This window comes from Kogia breviceps, chromosome 18, assembly GCF_026419965.1.
Source record: "Kogia breviceps isolate mKogBre1 chromosome 18, mKogBre1 haplotype 1, whole genome shotgun sequence".
NCBI lineage: Eukaryota > Metazoa > Chordata > Mammalia > Artiodactyla > Physeteridae > Kogia > Kogia breviceps.
This window is the reverse complement of record NC_081327.1, coordinates 40,485,712-40,506,888: the sequence shown is the minus strand read 5'-3', so window position 1 is coordinate 40,506,888 and position 21,177 is coordinate 40,485,712. Positions and strand designations below refer to the sequence as shown.

At 49.7% G+C, this 21,177-nt stretch overlaps 2 protein-coding genes across 12 annotated transcripts in view; one reads left to right on the top strand and one right to left on the bottom strand.

Annotated features, from left to right (window-relative positions):
- The first annotated feature begins 172 nt into the window (after nucleotides 1-172).
- ESRP2 (epithelial splicing regulatory protein 2) lies at nucleotides 173-11,970 on the top strand. 6 transcript variants are annotated; one of them, XM_067019751.1, is made up of 16 exons: nucleotides 4,239-4,280; nucleotides 4,399-4,544; nucleotides 4,633-4,761; nucleotides 6,269-6,382; nucleotides 6,498-6,612; nucleotides 6,894-6,992; nucleotides 7,215-7,269; nucleotides 7,339-7,446; nucleotides 7,522-7,654; nucleotides 7,733-7,775; nucleotides 7,937-8,238; nucleotides 8,354-8,566; nucleotides 8,673-8,868; nucleotides 9,019-9,205; nucleotides 9,522-9,687; nucleotides 9,763-11,970. In XM_067019751.1, exons 2-16 carry the CDS (start codon nucleotides 4,524-4,526, stop codon nucleotides 9,850-9,852), a joined length of 1,971 nt encoding a protein of 656 aa, XP_066875852.1. In that variant the 5' UTR covers nucleotides 4,239-4,280; nucleotides 4,399-4,523; the 3' UTR covers nucleotides 9,853-11,970. The 6 variants fall into 6 exon arrangements, with proteins under 6 accessions (XP_058900813.1, XP_066875851.1, XP_066875852.1 ...); XM_059044824.2 differs by having other exon boundaries at nucleotides 4,239-4,544; nucleotides 7,336-7,446; XM_059044825.2 differs by lacking the exon at nucleotides 4,239-4,280 and having other exon boundaries at nucleotides 4,308-4,544.
- The window catches only part of NFATC3 (nuclear factor of activated T cells 3), a 136,892-nt gene continuing 127,204 nt past the window's right edge, over nucleotides 11,490-21,177 (bottom strand). For 5 of the 6 annotated variants that reach the window (XM_059044811.2, XM_059044810.2, XM_067019746.1 and 2 more), the window contains one exon: nucleotides 11,490-13,709. Coding sequence is in view for 4 of the 6 variants with exons in the window: in XM_059044810.2 (XP_058900793.1) it covers nucleotides 13,588-13,709 (122 nt within the window). In the remaining 2 variants the exon portion in view is untranslated. Of the gene's footprint in view, nucleotides 13,710-17,956; nucleotides 18,065-21,177 lie in introns of all 6 variants that reach the window. The other variant, XR_010837823.1, reaches the window with a different exon arrangement.

Below are 21,177 nucleotides of genomic sequence, written 5' to 3'. Positions count from 1 at the left end.
TAGAATATAATTGCTGGAAGAGCAAGCCCCTCATTTGTCCTCCTCGGTTACCACCTGCATAATCCCTGGCACACAGCAGGTGCTTAATATATGTTGAATCAATAAGTGATGAACTCCCTTCTCTATAACCCAGGGTCCTGTTGCCTGTCAGACCTAGAGAAGAAGAGAAAGGACTGAGAGGTCCACAGGTTGGATGTGAATTCTGAGAAAGAGGGAGAGTGTTCCTGTGGAGCAGAACATTCTGAGCAAAGGCTAGAGGTGGGACTGAGGAGCCAGGCCAGTTGTGGTATCTTCCTCAGGTGAGAATCCAGCCAGCAGCCTCTGCCCTCCTCTGTACCTGGGCCCTCTGCAACCACCCCTCCCTCGCCCCAGCTCCAAGCTTCCCTACCTGAACCAGGTGGGTGGCTGGGCTTGGGGCAACCCAATCAACACCAGGGCTTCTAAGCTGGTGTGGTAACCAGAGCTAAGTCTATTTGGAGGCAAATGATTCTCCCTAAAGCTCACAGCTCAGCAGCCTCCTATTCCTCTGCTGCCAGAGCCTCCCTAGCGTCATAAGAAGCCAACACTGACCCAATCATGACAGAACGCTGGGGCAAGGGGCCCAGAACAGGGCCTCTAACCTGGTCTAGGCATCAAGGCAGGCTGCCTGGAAGAAGAATTATTAGAGATGGGTCTTGATGGATAAGTAGGAGTGTGCCAGGAAAACAAAGGGATGATTAGGTAGGTGGGTGCTCCAGGCAGGGAGCTTAGCATGTGCAGCAGTCTGTAGACCAGAAGAATCACAGCAGTGTAGAGCACAGTGGTGGGTGAAAGTGGAACAGAGCAGTTTGAGGGCCCTGAAGACCAAGCTGAAAATCCTGGCCTATGTCCAGAGAGCCAGGAGCCTCGGAGACTCTCAAGCGGGAGCTAAGTGGCCTGCGGGGCAGTGTCAAAGGCTTCCCCTTTCACCTGGGGCGTCCTCCGGTCGAGCCTTCCAGTGCCAGCTCCTCCTCCCTGCCCCGCAACACCTGGTTCCGTCTACAGAGTCAGTGCGCCCTCTGGTGGTTACTCAGAGGCTATTCGGCGGAAAAGGCGCGGAGATGCGAACCCCAGGGGAACCTAGTGCGCTTGCTACTCTGGAGGCCTGGGAGGTAAGGAAGGGTCGCAGCTGGCCCAGCTGGGGGCCGCTGGCCGCTGAGGGTGGGGATGGGCCTGGGCGGCCGGCGAGTGTGGATCGCCGCGACTGTGGATCGCCAAGCAAGCACCCAGTTGTCGAATCCTCTTCGACAGCGGAATATTTCCCAGGAGGGAGCGAGGAGGGTGTTTTACACCATTCCTACACGCCCTGGAGGTCCACGAGAAGAGCCACACTCCCCTGGTGAGGAACCCCACCCTGTATCTGTCCAGACTTTCACGTACCTGTGGATGGAGCGCCGGCTGCCTTAGTGGCAGGCTTCCAAGGGCTGAAGTGAGGATGGGATTCCGCTAGCTTGCGGGCAGGCTCGCTGGACCAAGTTCCTTTTTCCTAGGTACCCAGAGTACGGTTTGGAAAAGGACTCTGGGTGTGCTGTTGGAGCCTTGCTGATTCCTCCCGCGTACTGTATCTCTGATTCATTCATTCGTGATTTGTGAACACTAGCTAGTAGCGGTGTGGGGCTGGGGGACATTTACCAGTGAAATACAGAAATCTCAAACTACAGTGGGGACCCCCTGCTAAGGAGGGATGTGCCTTGAGAGGGGAAAATTTGGAGGGAGGGCAGAGGTTAACTAGGGCAGGGTTGTGTTGGGAGGGGAGGAAAGGGCACAGATGAGACTCTTGTGCAAAGGCCCTGTGAACCCAGGGAAGGTTACTTTTCTTGGATACTGGAAGAGAGCTTAGTCAACCATTCATTCATTCTTGAGCTACTACTATGTGCCTGGCAGGCCCAGTGATTCGCTCTGGGGTTGAGCCTTTTCTGCAGGATCTGATATTCTCGTGGGTGGGTGGGTCGATGGGTGGATGGTGGGGTAGGGAGACAATAAACGATTTATCTTGTTAGTAGCTGGTTTAGTGCTGGCAGAAAGGAGACATGAGAGCCGGCTGGGGGACAGGAGTGCGGGTTGTTTAGTATTAATGGTGTGATCTGGGAGGACCCATCTGAAGATGAGTAAGGGAGCTCAGCAAAGCAGGGGGCCTAACGTTGTTTTAACGAATTTAGTTTTTCAAGAGTCCAAACATCGGGAATTGTCATGTAGGTGGAGGCGGTCGGACAGGTGCATGGGAGTTTTGGGGCAGCCGCCCCACGCTTGAGGTTACTACGCCGCAGGGACCTGTACACGCATGAATGCCTCTCCAATGGGAATGCGCTCAGGACGGCACCTCGAGGGGGAGGCTTCCCCGGGAACCTGGCTTTGAGACCCGCACTTAAGGAAGAATATGGAAGGGCCCAGCGCGAAGGTCTTAAAGGTTGAATGGATGGGGGCGCCAGGAAGGGTGAGATTTAGATCAGGTAGCGCCGGGATGGCCCGGGGCTCTGTCGTCTAGGAGCAGAGCCCAGTCTGGAGCCTGACAAGGGGCAATCCACGCCAGGGAAGTTTTAGGAGAGGCTGGGGTGCTGCTGGGGTGAAGTGAAATTAGCTGCAAGGGCGTGGCGGGGAGGAAGGCTCGATTTAGCCTGGCGCACGCGAGCTCCTGGCTGGGTGGGGGAGGGGCCTTACCTCAAAGTTGCGCCCCGCCCACCGAACAAATATTTGACATTCCAGACTTATCTAGAGGGTGGTACCCGAAAAGCGCATTTCCTCCTCCCCCCGGGCCTGATTGGCTTAGCGCCCCCGGGGGTGGGGTCAAGCGTGTTGGCAGTAGGGTGGCGGTCTTACCAAGGACAGCGGAGCGTGAACATTCGCCTACACCGCAAGGTGAAGCGCTGGTCGCTCGAAACCGCTGGAAAACCAGTCTACTTCCCTCTCCCTTCCAGCCGCCGTGTCCCGGGCGCCCTCAGTCTGTTTATCCGCCAAATGGGGACGCGGTGCAGTTTGAATTCGTGGGCAAGGCCTCGGAGGCGCCTCCTCTATGCCGGGCTCTTTCGCTCTCAGTTGTCTGATAGTCCGAACGTAGCGCCCAGCTTGTATGAAAGCGTGAGGTGCGGTTCCTGCCCCAGTTCCGGCTCGAGCTTGGCAACCCCCTGTGTCTGCTCCTGCCGGGCTGGAGCCCCTTCTTCCCGCCGGATTCTTCACTTGCTCAGTCACATAAACGGGAGAATTCGTGAAAGTCCGGGGCGGCTTGGAAACTCGCCGTAAAGGAGCCTCACCAAGCCCGACAGGGCGAAAGTGTGCTGGGAACCCTCCACGAAGGGCTGTCCGAAGAAGAGAAGAGATGGAGGATTTACGGCTCCCTTACGCACATTGCACTTTTGCCTCTAGCCCCCACCGGCCAGCACGCTCTCATCTCCAGGCAACAGGCCTGTTGTCAAGGGGGAAGGGCGAAAACAGGCGGCAGGCCTCACGTGGGGTAGGGGTGAGGCTCCTTGCCGGGACCATCCGGCTCAGCGTCGGGGAGCCGCTCTCGGGAGCTGGGGCCGGGGGTGGGGGAGACGCGCTTCTTCCTTCCCCAGCACCGAGGCCTGCTCACCTCCGACCGCTCTTTGGCACCGCGGGCACTTCCTGGAGCCAGACTGAGGCCCAGCCTTCGCACTTGTGTGCACAAACCCTGCCCACTGACCTCTGGTGAATACCCAAATGGGTCTAATGATCTCTTGTGCTTCCTGCCACCCTCCCCCCACCCAGTCGACCTCTAGCGACTCCCCTAGAAGCCTTTGGGTGATACCTGGTAACTCTTACCGACCCCTTTGACCTTGGGTGACTTCTTTTACCCCTCCAGACCGGCCGTCGTGACCCCCACAGCCTCCAGGCTGCCTCCTGGTGATTTTCACAAGTCCAAAGGACCCTTACGGACTAAAAAAGGCCCCTGGTTTTGCACTTTCCTTGGCGGAGGCCCGGTGGGGGAGCGGAAAGGGAAGGGGGGTCGCCCCAGAAGTCAGGCAGGGCCCGCTGGGGGAGCACGAGCCCAGGCCGGCCTTGTGAGTGTGCGCGGGCAGGGATAGAGTCTAGCGGCCCTCCCCCATGGTTCCCGGGGGCCGCCCTCGGTCACGTGGCCGGCGGGGCCGACAGGTAACTCGCCCAGAGAGGGCGGGGGCCGGTAGCCGCCCCGCCCTGCGGGGCGCCTTGGGCGGGTTTCAGCAGCGCCCACTGCGGCAGCTGGGCCGCAGGTGCCGCCCATAACACACGGTGTCCCGCCCAAGCCGATCTGCGTCTGCCGTCGGTCGGTGAGTGCGTGCGCTTCGTCGGTCCGCGTGTGTCTGTCTGGCCGAGCACCCCCCCCCCCTGCGGCCATGACTCCGCCGCCACCCCAGCCACCGCCCTCAGGCCCGAACCCCGCCGCAGACTCCGCTGCCGACCCCCGTCCCGGGCCTGGACCCCTGGTCGTACTGTTCGGGGCCACGGCGGGTGCGCTGGGGCAGGACCTGGGCTCCGACGAGACCGACTTAATCCTCCTAGTCTGGCAAGTTATGGAGCCGCGGAGCCGCCAGGTAGGGTGGAAAGAGGGCGGTGGGATCTCCAGGGAGCTTCAGGATCCGAGGGGCGCAGCGGCTGATCGGTTTTCCCCGCCGCTCGCAGGTGGGGACATTGCATAAGTCACTGGTGCGCGCCGAGGCGGCCGCACTGAGCCCGCAGTGCCGCGAGGCGAGCGGCCTGAGCGCCGACAGCCTGGCGCGGGCCGAGCCGCTGGACAAGGTGCTGCAGCAGGTGAGCGCTGGGGCTGAGGTGAATGGAGGCCGGCCGGGCTGCAGGGACATTTCTCGGCGGGAGAGGCGGCAGGAGGCGAGGCCTGGCGCACCACAACCAACTGGCCGGGGCGGTAGGACGGGTTCCTGTTGTTTGAAACTTTCAGCGACTCCCGCGTGTGCGTGTGTCCGCGTGTGCCGGCCATTCCTAGGGGGTCTTCTTTTCAGACTTTCCAGTGGTCCACTCCTACTGAGGGGGTGGAGATGGAGGCTGCGAGACCCCTCCCAGAGTCCCCGGCCTGCGGGAGAGCTAGGCTGAGACGCCTCTGGGGACCTGCCCGGCCACGTCTCTCAGAAGAGCAGCCGGAAGCTGAAAGGGCCGAGAGGCCCAGACTTGGCCATAGGTCACGGTCCCTGCTGCCTGCATCCTCGGCCCACCCACCCGCCAGGCAGACGCTGGAGCAGGGGCGTAGGGTGGTTTCTGCCCAGGAGGCAGGCGCCACCAGGTGTAAGCTGCTCGTCCAGGCCTGTCTCGGCTGTCTGGCCAGGCGTGGGCGCTGTCCGGGCCCCGCCTGGAGACTACCTGCCTCCTGAGTGCAAAGGCCTGGGGTGCCTCCCGGCCCTGGCTGAAGTGGGAGTCAGTTCCCTTTGCTGTTTTTCTTATCTTCATTACTGGGCTCACCCTATGCCTGACTCTTGAGTGGAATGAGTGAAAGTGCTTTACTAGCACAAGTGCTTTCATCTTCCAACAACTCTGGTGGTTCCTGATGAGGAAACAGGCACAAAGATGTCGAACCTGAGTCTGTTCCATGAAGGACTCCCAAGCTAGCCCGCACTTGAGGAGTGTGCTGGGTTGCCTTGCTCTGCCAGCCTCAGATTGTAAAGCTGGGGTTAGGAGAGGTTCTTGGGCCTGTGGTTTGTGCTTGTACCAGTTCTCCAGCAGGGATAGAGGATGGGGGAGGGGCAGGGCAGCTTTCTGCCCCCTCTATGAGCAAACAACTCAGTGCCAGCCGGTCGATAAGATCTGGGTCAAAGCTCATGCTGCCCCTGGCGTCCAGGTGTGGAGCTCTGTCAGTTCTGTCCTTGGAGTTTCTCTGCCCCTCAGTTGGTCAGACCTAGGGGTGGGGCTGCCATTGACCATGAGCAGGCCTGGCCTCAGGGAGGATTGGGCCTCCCCCCACCTGAGGGTGGTGCCTGGTCAGGGACAGGTTTAACCTGCTTTGCCCCGCCCTTTCCCACCTGGCTTGTCCTACTCCACCAGGTGTTTGCTCTGGCCCAATTCCAGACTCCTGGAGTGTGTGTGATGGGGGCTTGGGTGATATGTGACTGCTCCCATTTGGCCTGGAGAAGGTGACAGTGGACTGGGGGAGAAGGAGGACACAGAGCCAGGCCCAACAGGCATGTCCACCTCCTCCCCAGGCAGGGTAGGGCTGAACATCTGGCTGAACCAGCTTTGCAGGTCTGCACCCTCCCTCCCCCTGCCCGCCTAGCTGTGAGTCCCTCTGTCTCTCTCTGCTCCCTATTCCTAGTTCTCACAGCTGGTGAGCGGGGATGTGGCTTTGCTGGGCGGGGGCCCCTACATGTTCTGCACGGATGGGCAGCAGCTGCTGCGACAGGTCCTGCACCCTGAGGCCTCCAGGAAGGTATGCCACCACTGAGGGCACAACAGGGGGTAGGGTTCCTAGGACCCCTCTTGTCACGGGGGTGGGCAGGGCAGCTCAGTTACCCCCATTCATCCCCATTCCCATGTGCCCCCAGAACCTGGTGCTCCCCGACACCTTCTTCTCCTTCTACGACCTCCGCAGAGAGTTCCACGTACAGCACCCGAGCACCCGCCCTGCCAGGGATCTCACTGTGGCCACCATGGCACAGGGTATCTGTGACCTAGCAGGATTACGGTGGAGGGGCAGCCATAGGCTGAATGTCTCTGAGTATGTGCATGCTGGTGGGTTGAATGAACGCATGCAAGTTTACGTTACCTGCTGAGTCCATATATCTGGGCTGGGGACCTTTAAGGGGTTCCATGAGCTGGGCCAAAACAAATGTGTTTGCCAGTATTCTGCATGTGTCTATGTAGGGGACTTGAGCCTCGATGGGACATGCTGGTTGCCCTCTCATGCTGGGATTTCCTCATTGTTAGTTCTCTGCTCATAGACTTGGGGCTGGAGACAGATGCCACAGAGGACGATTTTGGGGTGTGGGAAGTGAAGACAATGGTAGCTGTCATCCTCCACCTGCTTGATGGACCCAGCGGTAAGGTTCCTCTCACCACCTTTCACCTGCTCTCAGGGCTGGGTGACTGCCTGCCTATTATTTCCTCCAAGTTCCCCTCCCCATTTGTCACCTCTGAGAGACCACAAGGTGAAAGCCCCTTTGTTACCTCCTCATCCCCCTCAACTGTCCTCTTTTTGCAGCGCTTGGTGGGGAGACCCCCCTCCACCAGACCCTGCTGACCCCCATGCCATCTCCTCTCAGGTCAACTGTTTTCGAAGCCCGAAGTGGTAAAGCAGAAATATGAGACAGGGCCTTGGTGAGTGAGGGGGCAGGGTTGGGGGTGACACCAGCTGGACAGCTCTGACTGAGCCCCGCCCCACAGCAGCAAGGCCGACGTGGTGGACAGCGAGACTGTGGTTCGGGCTCGCGGGCTGCCCTGGCAGTCATCAGACCAGGACGTGGCTAGATTCTTCAAAGGGCTCAATATTGCCAGGTGGGTACAGCAGCATGGGTGGACCCAGGAGGGCAGGCCCACCCAGGAGGCACTAACGCAGCACTGGCTCCGCAGGGGTGGTGTAGCACTGTGCCTCAACGCCCAGGGCCGAAGAAATGGTGAGGCCCTCATCCGTTTTGTGGACAGCGAGCAGCGGGACCTAGCACTGCAGAGACACAAGCACCACATGGGTGTCCGCTATATCGAGGTGGGGCTCTGGGCTTGGGAGCGGAGCAGGGCAGAGCTGAGGCCGGGCAAACATGAAACTCATGGGCTGTTCCCACAGGTATATAAAGCAACAGGAGAGGAGTTTGTAAAGATCGCAGGGGGTGAGTGTGCTCCCCAAAGCATCTAGATTCCCCTGGTTCTTGATCCATGTCCTGCTTCCCCGACGCCCCTTGCCTTTCTGCTCCCCTGTGTGCTAGGTGTGGGTGGGTATTTGGAAGGGCACAAATGAAGTCAGTAGGTGACTCCCACGCCCCCCACCAAGGCACTTCACTAGAGGTGGCTCGTTTCCTGTCACGGGAAGACCAAGTGATCCTGCGGCTGCGGGGACTGCCCTTCTCGGCTGGGCCAGCAGATGTGCTAGGCTTCCTGGGGCCAGAGTGCCCAGTGACTGGGGGTGCCGATGGGCTGCTCTTTGTGCGCCACCCTGACGGCCGGCCCACTGGTGATGCCTTTGCCCTCTTCGCCTGTGAGGAGCTGGCACAGGCTGCATTACGCAGGCATAAGGGCACGCTGGGTAAGCGATACATTGAACTCTTCCGGAGCACTGCAGCCGAGGTGCAGCAGGTGAGCCACCCAGGGCTCCCCCTACCCCTGTGTGCTTCTCCAGGGTGCCCCTTCCATGCCCTCCTTGGCCCTGCCCTACTTGGCATAACCAGCCTGCTGCTTCCTTCCTCACTAGGTCCTGAACCGCTATGCCTCCAGCCCACTCCTTCCCACACTGACTGCTCCACTGCTGCCTATCCCCTTCCCACTGGCAGCTGGGACCGGGAGAGACTGTGTACGCCTTCGAGGCCTGCCCTACACAGCCACCATCGAAGACATCCTAAGTTTTCTGGGGGAGGCAGCGGCTGACATTCGGCCCCACGGTGTGCACATGGTACTCAACCAGCAGGTAAAGCTACATCCAGTGGGAGAGCACACTTAGTTACAGAGGGCTGTGTGATTGGGAGAAAGGCATTTTTGCACACCACAGACTGCTTACAAGATGATGTGCACAGGGCCGGCCATCGGGTGATGCCTTCATCCAGATGACATCAGCAGAGCGGGCCCTAGCTGCTGCTCAGCGTTGCCATAAGAAAGCAATGAAGGAACGCTATGTGGAGGTGGTCCCCTGCTCCACAGAGGAGATGAGCCATGTCCTGATGGGCACCTTGGGCCGCAGTGGCATGTCCCCTCCACCCTGCAAGCTGCCCTGTGAGTGTCCCAGGGGGCTGGGGAAGAAGGAGGCATGTGGGGGCCAGGCTGTTATAACCCTCACTTTCTACGGTGGGGACTCCCTTCTGGCTGCCCCATCCAGGGCAGTGCTGGGCTCCCTGCAGATATGCTCTCTACTTCTGCCTCTAGGCCTCTCACCGCCCACCTACGCCACCTTCCAGGCCACCCCAACACTCATTCCCACTGAGACAGCAGCTCTGTATCCCTCTTCAGCACTGCTCCCAGCTGCCAGGGTGCCCGCTGCCCCCACCCCGGTGGCCTACTACCCAGGGCCAGCCACTCAACTCTACATGAACTACACAGCTTACTACCCCAGGTATCCTGCTGCTAAGATTACTTCACAGTCTTGCCCCCTTGTCCTGGTTTGGGGGAGGATCATGATCCCCTTCCTGGGCCAGATAACTCAAGGTATGCTGGAACTTCGACTTTACTCTGAGACGACAAGGGAGTGACAGATGTGGGCTGCCTGATGCCATCTACAAACTAGAACAGAGTTGACTCTGTAGAGACAGGGGTATTAGGGAGGAGGAGATGAACCAAACACAAGGCAGAGGCAAGGGAAGAGGCAGGTAGGTCTTGGTCTAGGCCACAGGTAGCACTGCACTACTAAATCCCTGCCTTTCCCACCCTAGCCCCCCAGTCTCCCCCACCACTGTGGGCTACCTCACCACGCCCCCTGCTGCCCTGGCCTCTGCTCCCACCTCAGTGTTGTCCCAGCCAGGAGCGCTGGTCCGTATGCAGGGTGTCCCATACACAGCTGGTATGAAGGATCTGCTCAGCATCTTCCAGGCCTACCAGGTGAGGTGTGGCTGGAGGGCTTGGGAACCTGGCTGAGCCTGGAGCTACCTGCCTAAATATCTGTCACTTTTGCAGCTAGCCCCTGATGACTACACCAGTCTGGTGCCTGTTGGTGACCCACCTCGCACTGTGCTACAGGCCCCCAAAGAATGGGTGTGTTTGTAGGTGAGGGAGCCAGGAGGTAAGAGCTGGCTGATGTCCTCAGCTAACGGGACTCTCTCTCCTGCATCCAGAGAACCAGTGCCCTCAACCTGGTTGGTAGCTTCTTTCTGGCTTGTCAAAATTCTCAGAAGGCCCCCAGAGGAGCTCAAGCCCTAGCTCCATCCCCCCTACTTATTACTCTGCCTGTCTACCCCAAAGACGATGGCTGGACCCTAAATGCAGGGCTGGGGGTGGAATGGCACTACCCTGCTCCCAGTGGTCTGATCTGGGCCTCTTAAGTAGCAGAGAGCCTTTGTTCTGTTTTGGCTATGGTCCATGCCTACAGATTCCATAGGGCTGATGTCCATAGCAGGCTTGCTTTCTTTTTAAAATGTAAACCCTGGTGCCTTCAGCGTATGACTCCAGAGGGCTTCTGAGTAAAGATCTCAATGTTCTACCTTCCCCTGTCCCTTCTGGTGGGGGGCAGGGTGGCAGAGAGCGCTGGCCCCAGTTCCCAGGGTACTGACCTCTGTGGTCACACTGCCGCCAGGGGTGGTCCCACCTAAGGATGCTAGCCCCCCTTTAGCTTGACACAAAGAATAACAGATGGCAAAAATCACAGGCTGTTTTGATGGACTGTACTGCAATATCCCCAGAGGACAATAGGGGGCAGGAGGCCCGCACACAAAAACTCAGGCTTGACTTTTAAAGGGACTTCTGCCTACTTTTCATGTACACCTTGGGCAGGTCAGTTGTCCTGAACTCAGCAGACACCTTGGAATGTCCTTTGCACCCATTAGAGGGTGCTGAACTGAAGCTTCGGAAGGAATTTGGAACTCTACCCTCTCCTCCGTAAAATAAACAAAGGTTCCCAACCAAGTGGACTTTTTAAAAGCCAAAGTGCCCTTCACTTTGGCACAGAGTGAGGGGCTCCACACCAGCCCCGTGCAGAGGAACACTCAGGCAGATTTCAAGGAGACTGTTGACCTGTCACCGTTTATTATTTCAGCACTGTAACTGAGGAGCCTGAATTGCTGGCTCTTCTTCCCTTTGTATTTGTGTAAGGAGCACTGTACTCCTATAAAAGGTTTTAAAATACAAAATGTACAAGAAAACACAATCTCAAGTGCTGTAAACATAACTGAGAATCAGTTCCTTAATTGAACATCATCCATTTTATAAAATACAAGGTTTCAACTTGAACCCATCTGAGCCTTACAGATGACCATCTGTTCTGAGTATCAAAAACAGGCCTTTACAGCCAGACTCAGCAGAGCTCTGGTGATAGTGGCTAACCCTGGGCAGGGGTGGGTTGCACCCCGGGTGGCAGCACCACACTGGAACCCAAAGACATCTGTTCCTAGCTGTTTTCAGCCATGTTTCTCTGTGCATCTCCAGTAAGCAGAAGGCTGCTTGCTCATCCCATTCCTCAACCCAAGATATAGCATGGGTTGGAGGGGGAAGGGGTGGGTCCTAGCACATGCCCAGTTGCTCAGTGCTGTTACTAGAAATCAATTTGCATAGTCCAATGGATGTGTGCTGTAACACCACTATGTTGCACAAAAATTAAGGTATTTATCTACAAAACCAAAAAATACTGTCTTTTACACCAAAGCTTTTACAAAGCTGATACAAAACTGCTTACATAGTATACAAAGCTCTATTTTAAAATTTAATTTTTATTTTAAATAGGAAAGAGCATTTCTAGTGCTACAGGCATCAAGGTATTTAAAAGGCATCAAAATTTGGTGCATAGCAACTCTGTATCATAGAGGCTTTTATTCTTGAGGGCAGCAGAGCAACCCCCAAAGGGTCTTGCAAGGGAACCTCTTGCAAGAACCCCATGTGAGGCAGCTACACCAGGGGCAAGAGGGTGGAGGCAAGTCTGGCCAACTCTCTGGAACTTCATTTCAAGGGGGCCAGCCGCCGCAACCCCTCCAAAGGAAACTCTGGGCTTCCAACCACAGGCCCTGAAGCAAATCTCACTATCCACACTGTGACACAAAACTCACTTTCAAAGAAAATGTGACAACACCAGGCCCCAAGAAGGACTAGAGTGATTTGCTGAAGTACAGGCATTTTTTTCTAACTAATTTTAGGGAGAACTCTAAAACATCATGGCTTAAAGGAAAAAAAAAAAAAAAAAAAAAAGACCATACTTCCTCATCCTGGGTCAAGAGCTCCTAACTGGTTGACTAGAGGTGGTAGGCAATGAGCTGGCTCCCTCCACCCAGGCCTCACTTGGCCTCAGTAGACAGTCCTGGCATCTAGGACCTACAATCCCCTGGAATAATAGCATCAAGCCTTTGACCAGCCCAGCACACTGTCTCACATGTAGGCACTCAAAAAGTTTGCTTCCTGAATAAAAGTACATTTCATTTGAAAACATACTGCAAACTTCAGGGGTGTTGAAATAGGCCCAAGCCTTGGAACGGGAAACTAATCCCATTAAGGGGAGGGGTATGGGCAGGGTTTGAAAAAAGCACCCAAGTCGGGCACCTCCTTTGGTAGACAGCAGGTTGGAGTTTCTTGCTGGCCCCGCCTGGGGCACCAGCCTTTCCAGCAGCAGCACCAGGGCATCTTTGGTGTGGAGGGTCAGGTTTAGAATGCTATCTCAGTTTTGGAATTGCCTCAAAGCCTTTTAGAAAAAGGCTGTTTTTTAGGCCATGCAGATAGGAGGGTAGGCCAGAATCATTTTAGGCTGTAAACAGAATGAGGGAAAAGCCTTCCATGCCAGCGTAAATCTTAAAAGCATCCCATCTGGAATCCTGAATGTTCTCTGCTCCTGTCTTGAAGCACAGCTCATTTGTACTTAGCTTCTGACACAGCCTGGCCTCTAGAGATAAGCTAGAAGCAGCAAAGTTGCCTAAACAAATGACAAGATTGTGGCAGCCAAATGCAGATGCTTCCACTTGGAAAAGGTCTGGGACCAGAGGACACAAAAGGGAAGAGTACTCCACAATCTACCTGTTTGTTGGATGGCAGGAAATTAAAGCTACCAAGCTAAGAAACCCCACCTTTCAAAGTTCCCTTACATGTAGTTATCTTACCCAAGGCCCTGAGGGAAAAAAGCAATTTCGACATGGAGACAGCATGGAGAGATTGCAGGAAGATTACCTAGAAAGTTACAAAAATGCTATGCTCTGGAATGTCATTTTATATTCCAACACTTCAATGATTGGAATGGTGTCATTTTATCTAACAGTTTACATTTATAAAGAGGTATAAGCTACATTTGGCTTTACTTCCTATGAATCTATGAAAGGCTTCAGGACACATGCTGAGTTTCCGAGGCATAGGTATGGGCTTGGGGGAATAATTTTTTAAATGTTTGCCTCTGGAAGGTTTTATCAAAAGTTTCTACTTTAAAAATATCATCAAAGCTAAAGAGTCCTTCAAATGACAATAAAGCAGTACAAATCACCAATCCTAGCTAAGCAACCAGATCACCTGCAAAAGCAGCACCTCTGAAATGGAGAGCCTGCTGCATTCACACTCAAAGCACCCATCATATAAAAGTATCCTATTTAAATATAAAAAGCAAAGCTCATTTCCCCAAAGATCAGACAGCCTGTGCTGCTCCTGTTCTTTTAAAAAATCTACCCAAGGCCTGAGTCGGAGGAATGCTGCTTTCCCCACATATGGTGATCCCAACTCCTGGCTCCATCCTGAAGGTTGCAGAGTTGGAAGCCCAAGGTCCAAAGAGAGAAACATGCTGAGAAGTACATGATGGTGGACACAAGGCTGCAGTGAGCGCTGTTAAAGCCCGTCGGATCTTCCTAAATCCAGGGAATCAGGACCTGGGAGGGGAGCCTGCCTGCTCGCCCCTGTTCCTTGGGAAACAGAAATCTGGGACATGTCTCTCCCAATTACCTCGTTCACTGAAAAACAAGAAAGGGAAGAGTGATTAGTGACCTCTGCGTGACTGACCATATGATGCTCAATGCCAAGCACTATTTCAAAGACATTTTTTCCCTTTCCATCGCTTTCTATAAAGATAAAGGCAGTGCTTAAAGTCTGCTCTTGAACTGGATGGCAACATCACTCCAAAAGTTGTTCCAGACCTCCCCACTTTCTCTACCTTTCAGTTCAATTTTGTTTGGGAAGGGGAATGGCTGAGGGAAAAGATAAACATTCTTACCCTCACTCTAAAGGCTCTTGTTCTAGCAGAAGATAGGCTACTTTTGAAATGTGTTCACCTTAATCTAACTTTTCCTTAATTTCATCCTTTTAGGAGGGTTTTCCCTTTCTGATTCCTGCACTGCACCTGTATATAAAGTAAATGAAAATAAATGCTTTGATGAGAGTAAACCACTGAGATTTGGGGGTTATTTTGTTACCCTATGCTAATGCAAACATCCTTTATAATGTGGGGGCATTTGTATTATTTCTGATCCTTTCAGAAAAGGCTCTTGATTTTGTTGGTTTCTATGATGTGTCAAGCACCTCAGGAAGCACAGTCTTCTGTGAGATCCAGTGCAAAGAGTTTTAATCTTAAGGAACCAACATAGACGAGAACACCCCAAAGAAGAAACTTTAGTTCTCTCACCATGAGAACTCATTGCTTTTAAATGAAAATTCTTTGCTTTATCAACTAAAGATTCTATACTAATTCCACTCCTAGGCATATACTCAAGAGAACTGAAAACATACATCCACATAAAAACTTGTACTCAAATGTTCACACCAATATTATTCATAATAGCTCCAAAGTGGAAATAACCCAAACGTCTACCATTAATGAATGAATAAACAAAATGTGATCTATTCCACAAAATGAAGTATTATTCAGTCTTAAAAAAAAAAATGAAGTTCTAATACATGCTACAACGTGGATGAACCTTGAAAACATTATGCTAAGTGAAAGAAGCCAAACATAAAACATCATATATTGTTTGATTCCATTTATATAAAATGGCCAGAACTGTCAGAAAAATAAATAGGTGGTTGCCAGGAGTAATGGGAAGGAAGGAATGGGGAGTGGCTGCTCAGGGGTATGGGGTTTCTTTCTGGAGTAATGAAAATGTTTAAAAATTAGATACTGATGATGGTTGTACAACTCTATGAATATACTAAAAAACCAAGGAATTGTGTATTTTCAAGGATGAATTTTATAGTAATGAATTATATCTCAATACAGCTGTTATAAACAAAAATAGACCAAGACAAAAAAAAAATCTCTATAATTAGCATTTGAAGTGATCATAGAGCAAAGGAGACATTAATGACTGTTTAAGAAATCTTCAAGGACTTCTCTGGTGGTGCAGTGGTTAAGAATCCGCCTGCCAATGCAGGGGACACAGGTTCAAGCCCCGGTCCGGGAAGATCCCACATGCCGTGGAGCAACTAAGCCTGTGCGCCACAACTACTGAGCCTGCACTCTAGAGCCCATGTGCCACAACTACTGAAGCCCGCATGCTTAGAGCCCATGCTCCGCAACAAAAGAAGCCACCACAATGAGAAGCCCATGCCCTGCAACAAAGAGTAGCCCCCACTTGCCATAACTAGAGAGGGAGCCCACATGCAGCAACGGAGACCCAACGCAGCCAAAAAAAAAAAAAAAAAGAAAAGATTAAGAAAAGGAAAAGAGGACTTCCCTGGTGGCGCAGTGGTTAAGAATCCACCTGCCAATGCAGGGGACACAGGTTCAAGCCCTGGTCCGGGGAGATCCCATATGCCGTGGAGCTACTGAGCCTGTGTGCCACAACTACTGAAGCCCACGTGCCTAGAGCCCGTGCTCCACAACAAGAGAAGCCACCGCAGTGAGAAGCCTGCCCACCGCAACGAAGAGTAGCCCCAACTCGCCACAACTAGAGAAAGCCCGTGCAGCAATGACGACCCAGCGCAGCCAAAAATAAATAAATGTTAAAAAAGAAAAGAAATGGCTTCAAACCTCTTTAAAAAATCTTCAAATATTAACATCTAATCTTTTTAAAAATTTTTATTTATTTATTTGGCTGTGTTAGGTCTTCGTTTCTGTGTAAGGGCTTTCTCCGGTTGCGGTGAGAGGGGGCCACTCTTCATCGTGGTGCGCGGGCCTCTCACTGTCGCGGCCTCTCATTGTGGAGCACAGGCTCCACACGTGCAGGCTCAGTAGCTGTGGCTCACGGGCCCAGTTGCTCCGTGGCATGTGGGATCTTCCCAGACCAGGGCTCAAACCCGTGTCCCCTGCACTGGCAGGCAGATTCTCAACCACTGCGCCACCAGCGAAGCCCCCCATCTAATCTTTTTATTCTTTAGGTACTTAAGAAAAAAATTCTTCAAACTCATATACTCATCATGGCTATAAGGAGAACGGAACTAACATTTGCTCCACAAATATTTATTGAGTATCCATGGGTTAACTTTACAATTGAAATTTATATCTTATTTCAGTTAATCTTCATAGCATTTTAAGATCACTATTACCCCACTTTACAGATCAGTTAACAGAGGCTTTTCCAGTTCACACAATTTTCTTAGTAAATGGTAGAATCAGTTTCAAAACAGCTGTTCAACTTCTTGAAGGCCAAAAGAGTAGAAGAGCATGGAAATCATTTAGACAAAGATAATGCAAAGGACTTGGACAAATGTGGTGCTCACAGTGAGTGTGGTGATGGTAAGAAGAGGGAAAGAGGAAAGGATTGATTCACCACTACCACCAACATTTTAAGTCTAGGAAGAACAGCGCTGTCACTACTGGAAATAAGCTGAGGAGTAATTTAGAGGAGGAAGGTAGTAGGTTAGGTCTGGAATTGGATTTGGAAATTAGAACATCCAAATGGAAAAATCCTATGGGTAAGGGACTACACTCAATGGTCAGAGCAAGAAGAGATGTATGTACCTTCTTACTAGAGACCTGGAAGTATGGGAGCAGTTTCATAGTTCCACTGAGGAGCAAAAGGCTGAAGAAAAAAAAAAGTGGGAGTAGCCTTATGATCTGATGAGAAAACAGGACCTGGGAAAGCAAACATATAAGCAAAGGAATGGCCTGGAAATTAGGTTTGGCTTGAATACAGGCTCTGCCACTAATTCCATGTGCGTCCTTGGACAAATTACTTCATATATCTAAGACTCCCATTTCCTTAGCTATACAATGATGGTGTTAAACTAATAAGGTCTCTAACTGCAGAAGTCTGATTTGTCATCAGACAAATTTTCAAGTGGCAGTACTCAGAAGGGCAAAGAAGTGAAGGATAAAAATTTGGCTTGACTGTGGTTAGTATTTAATGTAGAATAGTAAAGAAGTGGGACTAGTAAAGCAATTATACTCCAATAAAGATGTTAAAAAAATTTTTTTTAAGTGAGGCAAAGAAGTAGGACTAGAAGCTAAAGGAATCTAACTACAAAAGGATGAAGATTAAGCAGTGTTGGCTAGCTCTAATAATCGCTAATTGAGATCAATTTTTGAAGGTCATTGGTACAGACTTATGAAGGTCTTTGTCAGATAGAGGATGCTTTTCAAGTAAATTTTCCAGGCTAGGATTTACTGACCATTCATGATGGTTTGCAAAGGATGGAATTAATCTAAACTGACTCCTGACTGCTAGAAATAACTCACTGAAATAGTTTCTATGTAAATGAAAAGTTATGGGGATGCTCTGCATGACAATACATTTTCTCTTCAGTTTCCTCGTAAGTGTAATGGAGATTTTTTAAAAACCTCTTATATAGTAAATAAAGGGACATAAATAGACAAGGCAGGCTTTGGCACCTCTGTCATAACAAGGGAGCAGTATTTTCAGTGTAGATTCTACGTGGGTCTATGGGGTAGTCTCGTGCTGAGAAAGAGCACAAGGATGGCCTGTGATCTCTGTGGTGGCCTCTAACACTACTCATCGCATTAGATTATCAGTAGGCATCAGTATTATCTGCCTCTTGAATAGCCTGTGAACTCCTGAAGGACAAGGACTTTATTACCGAGGAAACATCAGTTTCTGATGACTGAATAAATGGATCATAATTTAGTACAATTACTTGGAAGCTATTTGGAATATTACCCTGAAAGTTCATTAGGTGGTGGGGTTGGAAAGGGACCAGAGAATGTTATTAAGACTATCACAAGGCATCTGATTTTGATTTTGGCAGTGTCTATTTTAAATAGGTCTCACAGCAGCAGTGGCAAAAAGTCAAATATAGAATCAAGTACCCAGCTCACATTCAAGTCATCTTTCCTGTCGCTTATTCCTTCAAAAGACGGTAACTTCAGAGATGTTCCAGGCTGCCATTAAACACACCTTTTTCAAATCTTGTCTCACTGTTCAAGTTTTAAAACAAGATGATTAAAAATGGTGCTTCATTATCATCGAAAACCATGTGATATATTGTTTTCCTGTGTCTTTATGAGGAAGTCAGTGCTTACATTTTCTTGAGGATGAGGGTCTATAACAAGCACTATCCACCCACTTACCAAGTACACTTTGATGATAAGGATAAACACATCATTTTCTGAAGAAGTCAGGTGGTGACCTTTATAGCAAAAGCCTGATCAAAGGTGTGTTATTTCTGTTCCCCCTTACCAAAGTTCTGCTGTTCTTTTGCCTAGTGTGCTTAACCTCATTTAGTTAAACCAACCTGCAAGGTTCCTGACAGTTCAGGATTTTAAGACTAGGATAAAGCTAAGAAGATTTTCCACAAAGAAGCACTCCAGCCGACTATACTCAAATATACTTTAATATATAATAATCAGTCAGTAGATTTAAGTTCCAAAAGGGCAAGGAACTTGTCTATCTTGTTCTCCATTGACTCTTCAGTGCTTGGTAAATATTGAGTGCTGATTAAAATTATGTGCCAATTGAATCTTTAATATAATATGGGACTTGGCAAAATAACAACAAAAATTATGCTCAAATAATAGCTACTGAATATGAATTTTAGGCCAGGGAGTCAGAACTGTAACAAAGCAGTCCCTTCACCATCCTTTAGCAATTACTTGAGCACAGTGTGGTATCCAAGCCCACTGCTCTCCTTTGCCCCCTCAATTCACACTTAGGCTGGGGGCTCTGGGCTCTGGGTCCCACCTCTGGGTTCCTGAGATAGCCTTCTAATGTGACTGGCCAAACTTTGTCAACTTGAGCAAATTAAAATTCTTACTGGTAAACAAATCTATAATGTGATTTATATGTAAATCATTAACAATCTTGATAAATACAGTACTAATTTATTTAAAAAATCAGTGCTTGCAATTTTCACTTCCTTTTGTATGTATATATGCATGAATTTATTGATTTATTTAAGTCCTACTCCGCAAAGCATGTGAGTTGGCTTTATTTATTTTTTCACCAATTTAAGGTTAAAAACATAAGGAGTTGTTTATGCCCCTACTGTACAATTTTATCACTTCCCCCCATAAAGAGTAAAGTGAATTAAAAGCCTAGAACAAGGGTCAGCAGCCCTCAACACCCATGGTAACAGGTTATGTAGGTCACAGCATTTGGCCTACTTGTGGCAGCTACTGTCCTTGACTCCCATTACCCCAACACCTGGCTTGCCTATGCCACCACAACAGAAGTAGTCAGAGCCATAGCAATATTTGCGCTAAGAAAAAACTTTTTTTTTTTAATCCAAGAAATGTTCAAATTAGCAGTCCACTGTAATGCTATCTCTACACACAAGAATGAGGTGTTTGAGTAACAACCGGCCTCTTATTTAGAGCTATTTCCAATGCTTACTGATTCAGAGTTAGAGCTGGCAAGCATGGTAGGGTATAAAATCTCACCACCAGTTGGAGGGGCAGGGTAACCCAGGGCACTGCCTTTGGAGTAGGCGGATGCACATTGTCAAACACACAAAAGTTCAGAGGGCCTTCATAACTAGCATCTGAGCACCTTGATCACTTGTGTAAAGTATTTTTTGGTATAATCAGTCTCCATTTATGTATACTATTTCATTTTAAAGCTGCAATGAACATTCATCAAAGTTTAGCAAATTCATGTTTTCTTCCTTTCCTTACACCCCAAGATTAAAGGTATAATTCATTCTCTGGGTGAACAATTTTATGGAGATATTATTTTTTATAAAATGAAGGCAATATATAAGTACAATCATTTTCTGAATTTCATTTGAAATGAAGAAATAAGAGAAATTTGGAAGTAAAGGAATAGAAATTATTTTAAATGGATGAGAAACTAGTATTACTTTATGGTTTATTACTCTATACGCATAGTTTTCCTAAGATTTACTTTTAGGTTATTAGATAAGTTATAAGAATACCACCTAAATGAAATACATAAAATATTGAATTCAACTATTTATGGAATGAGCTGAAGAATTAATTTGCATTTATCAAAATCTGATTAATTTGCCTTTTTGAGCTGAAGACAGAAAAAAGTTCCTGAAAACTTAGAAGGTACCTATGGTAGACTGCTAAATGTCCTAATTCATTCTTCTCTAGTAATTGAGTTTAACTAGTCACAGGGCCACTCAGCTACAGACTACATTTCCTGGCTTCCCTTTTGTAGCAAGGTATGACAATGTAACTTGCTTTCTCTAATTAAGTGTGAGTAAAAATGATGTGTGCATCTTCCTCATCACTTGCTCAGTAACCTCTTCCCCTCCTTTTCACACCCCTTGCTTTGGGCTAAGACTCAGTCAACGTGGTGACTCTGCTTTGACAAGACCTAAAGAGGTAGAGGAACAACTAAACGAAACAGGAATCTTGATCTCTGAATTACCGTAAGGTGTGAGAGAATTCCAGTGTAGTTAAGTCACTGTATTTTGGGAACTATGTTATAATAACCTAGCTTACATTATTAACAAAAATAAAACTCACCACCATAAAGGTAAGACAGAAAGAATATTTAAGCATTTTAAGCAAAAACCAAGATAACCAGCTTCAGCTCTATCATACCAAGTTTTTAACTAAGTTACTTTATTCTATTCCATTCCATTCTATTCTATTCTATTTTTTGGCTGCGCTGTGCGGTTTGCAGGATCTTTCCCTGACCAGGGATTGAACCCAGGCCCCGGCAGTGAAAGCACCAAGTCCTAACCACTGGACCGCCAGGGAATTCCCTAAGTTATTTTAAGTTTTACACTGAACTCTAGATAGCTTCCAACCATAGGACAGATTGAAAATTACATGCACAATGATCAGAAGATACCCTTCACTTTTAACATTAGATTTAATACTACTAAAGGGAAATTATGACACTTTTTTCTACAACTGACTGAGGGGGAGATCAGTCCTATTATTAAGGGTCCTTTCTTTCTAAGAAACCTCTTATATATGTGATACTATACTAAGTGTCATACAGATCTTTCCTGTAGAAAAAGTTGTAACTCAAAACATTCTACAAACATTAAATCTCCAGCTGAGTAAACAGTACAAAGTTACTTCAAAGTATATTCAAGTATCAGCACGTATGTTTT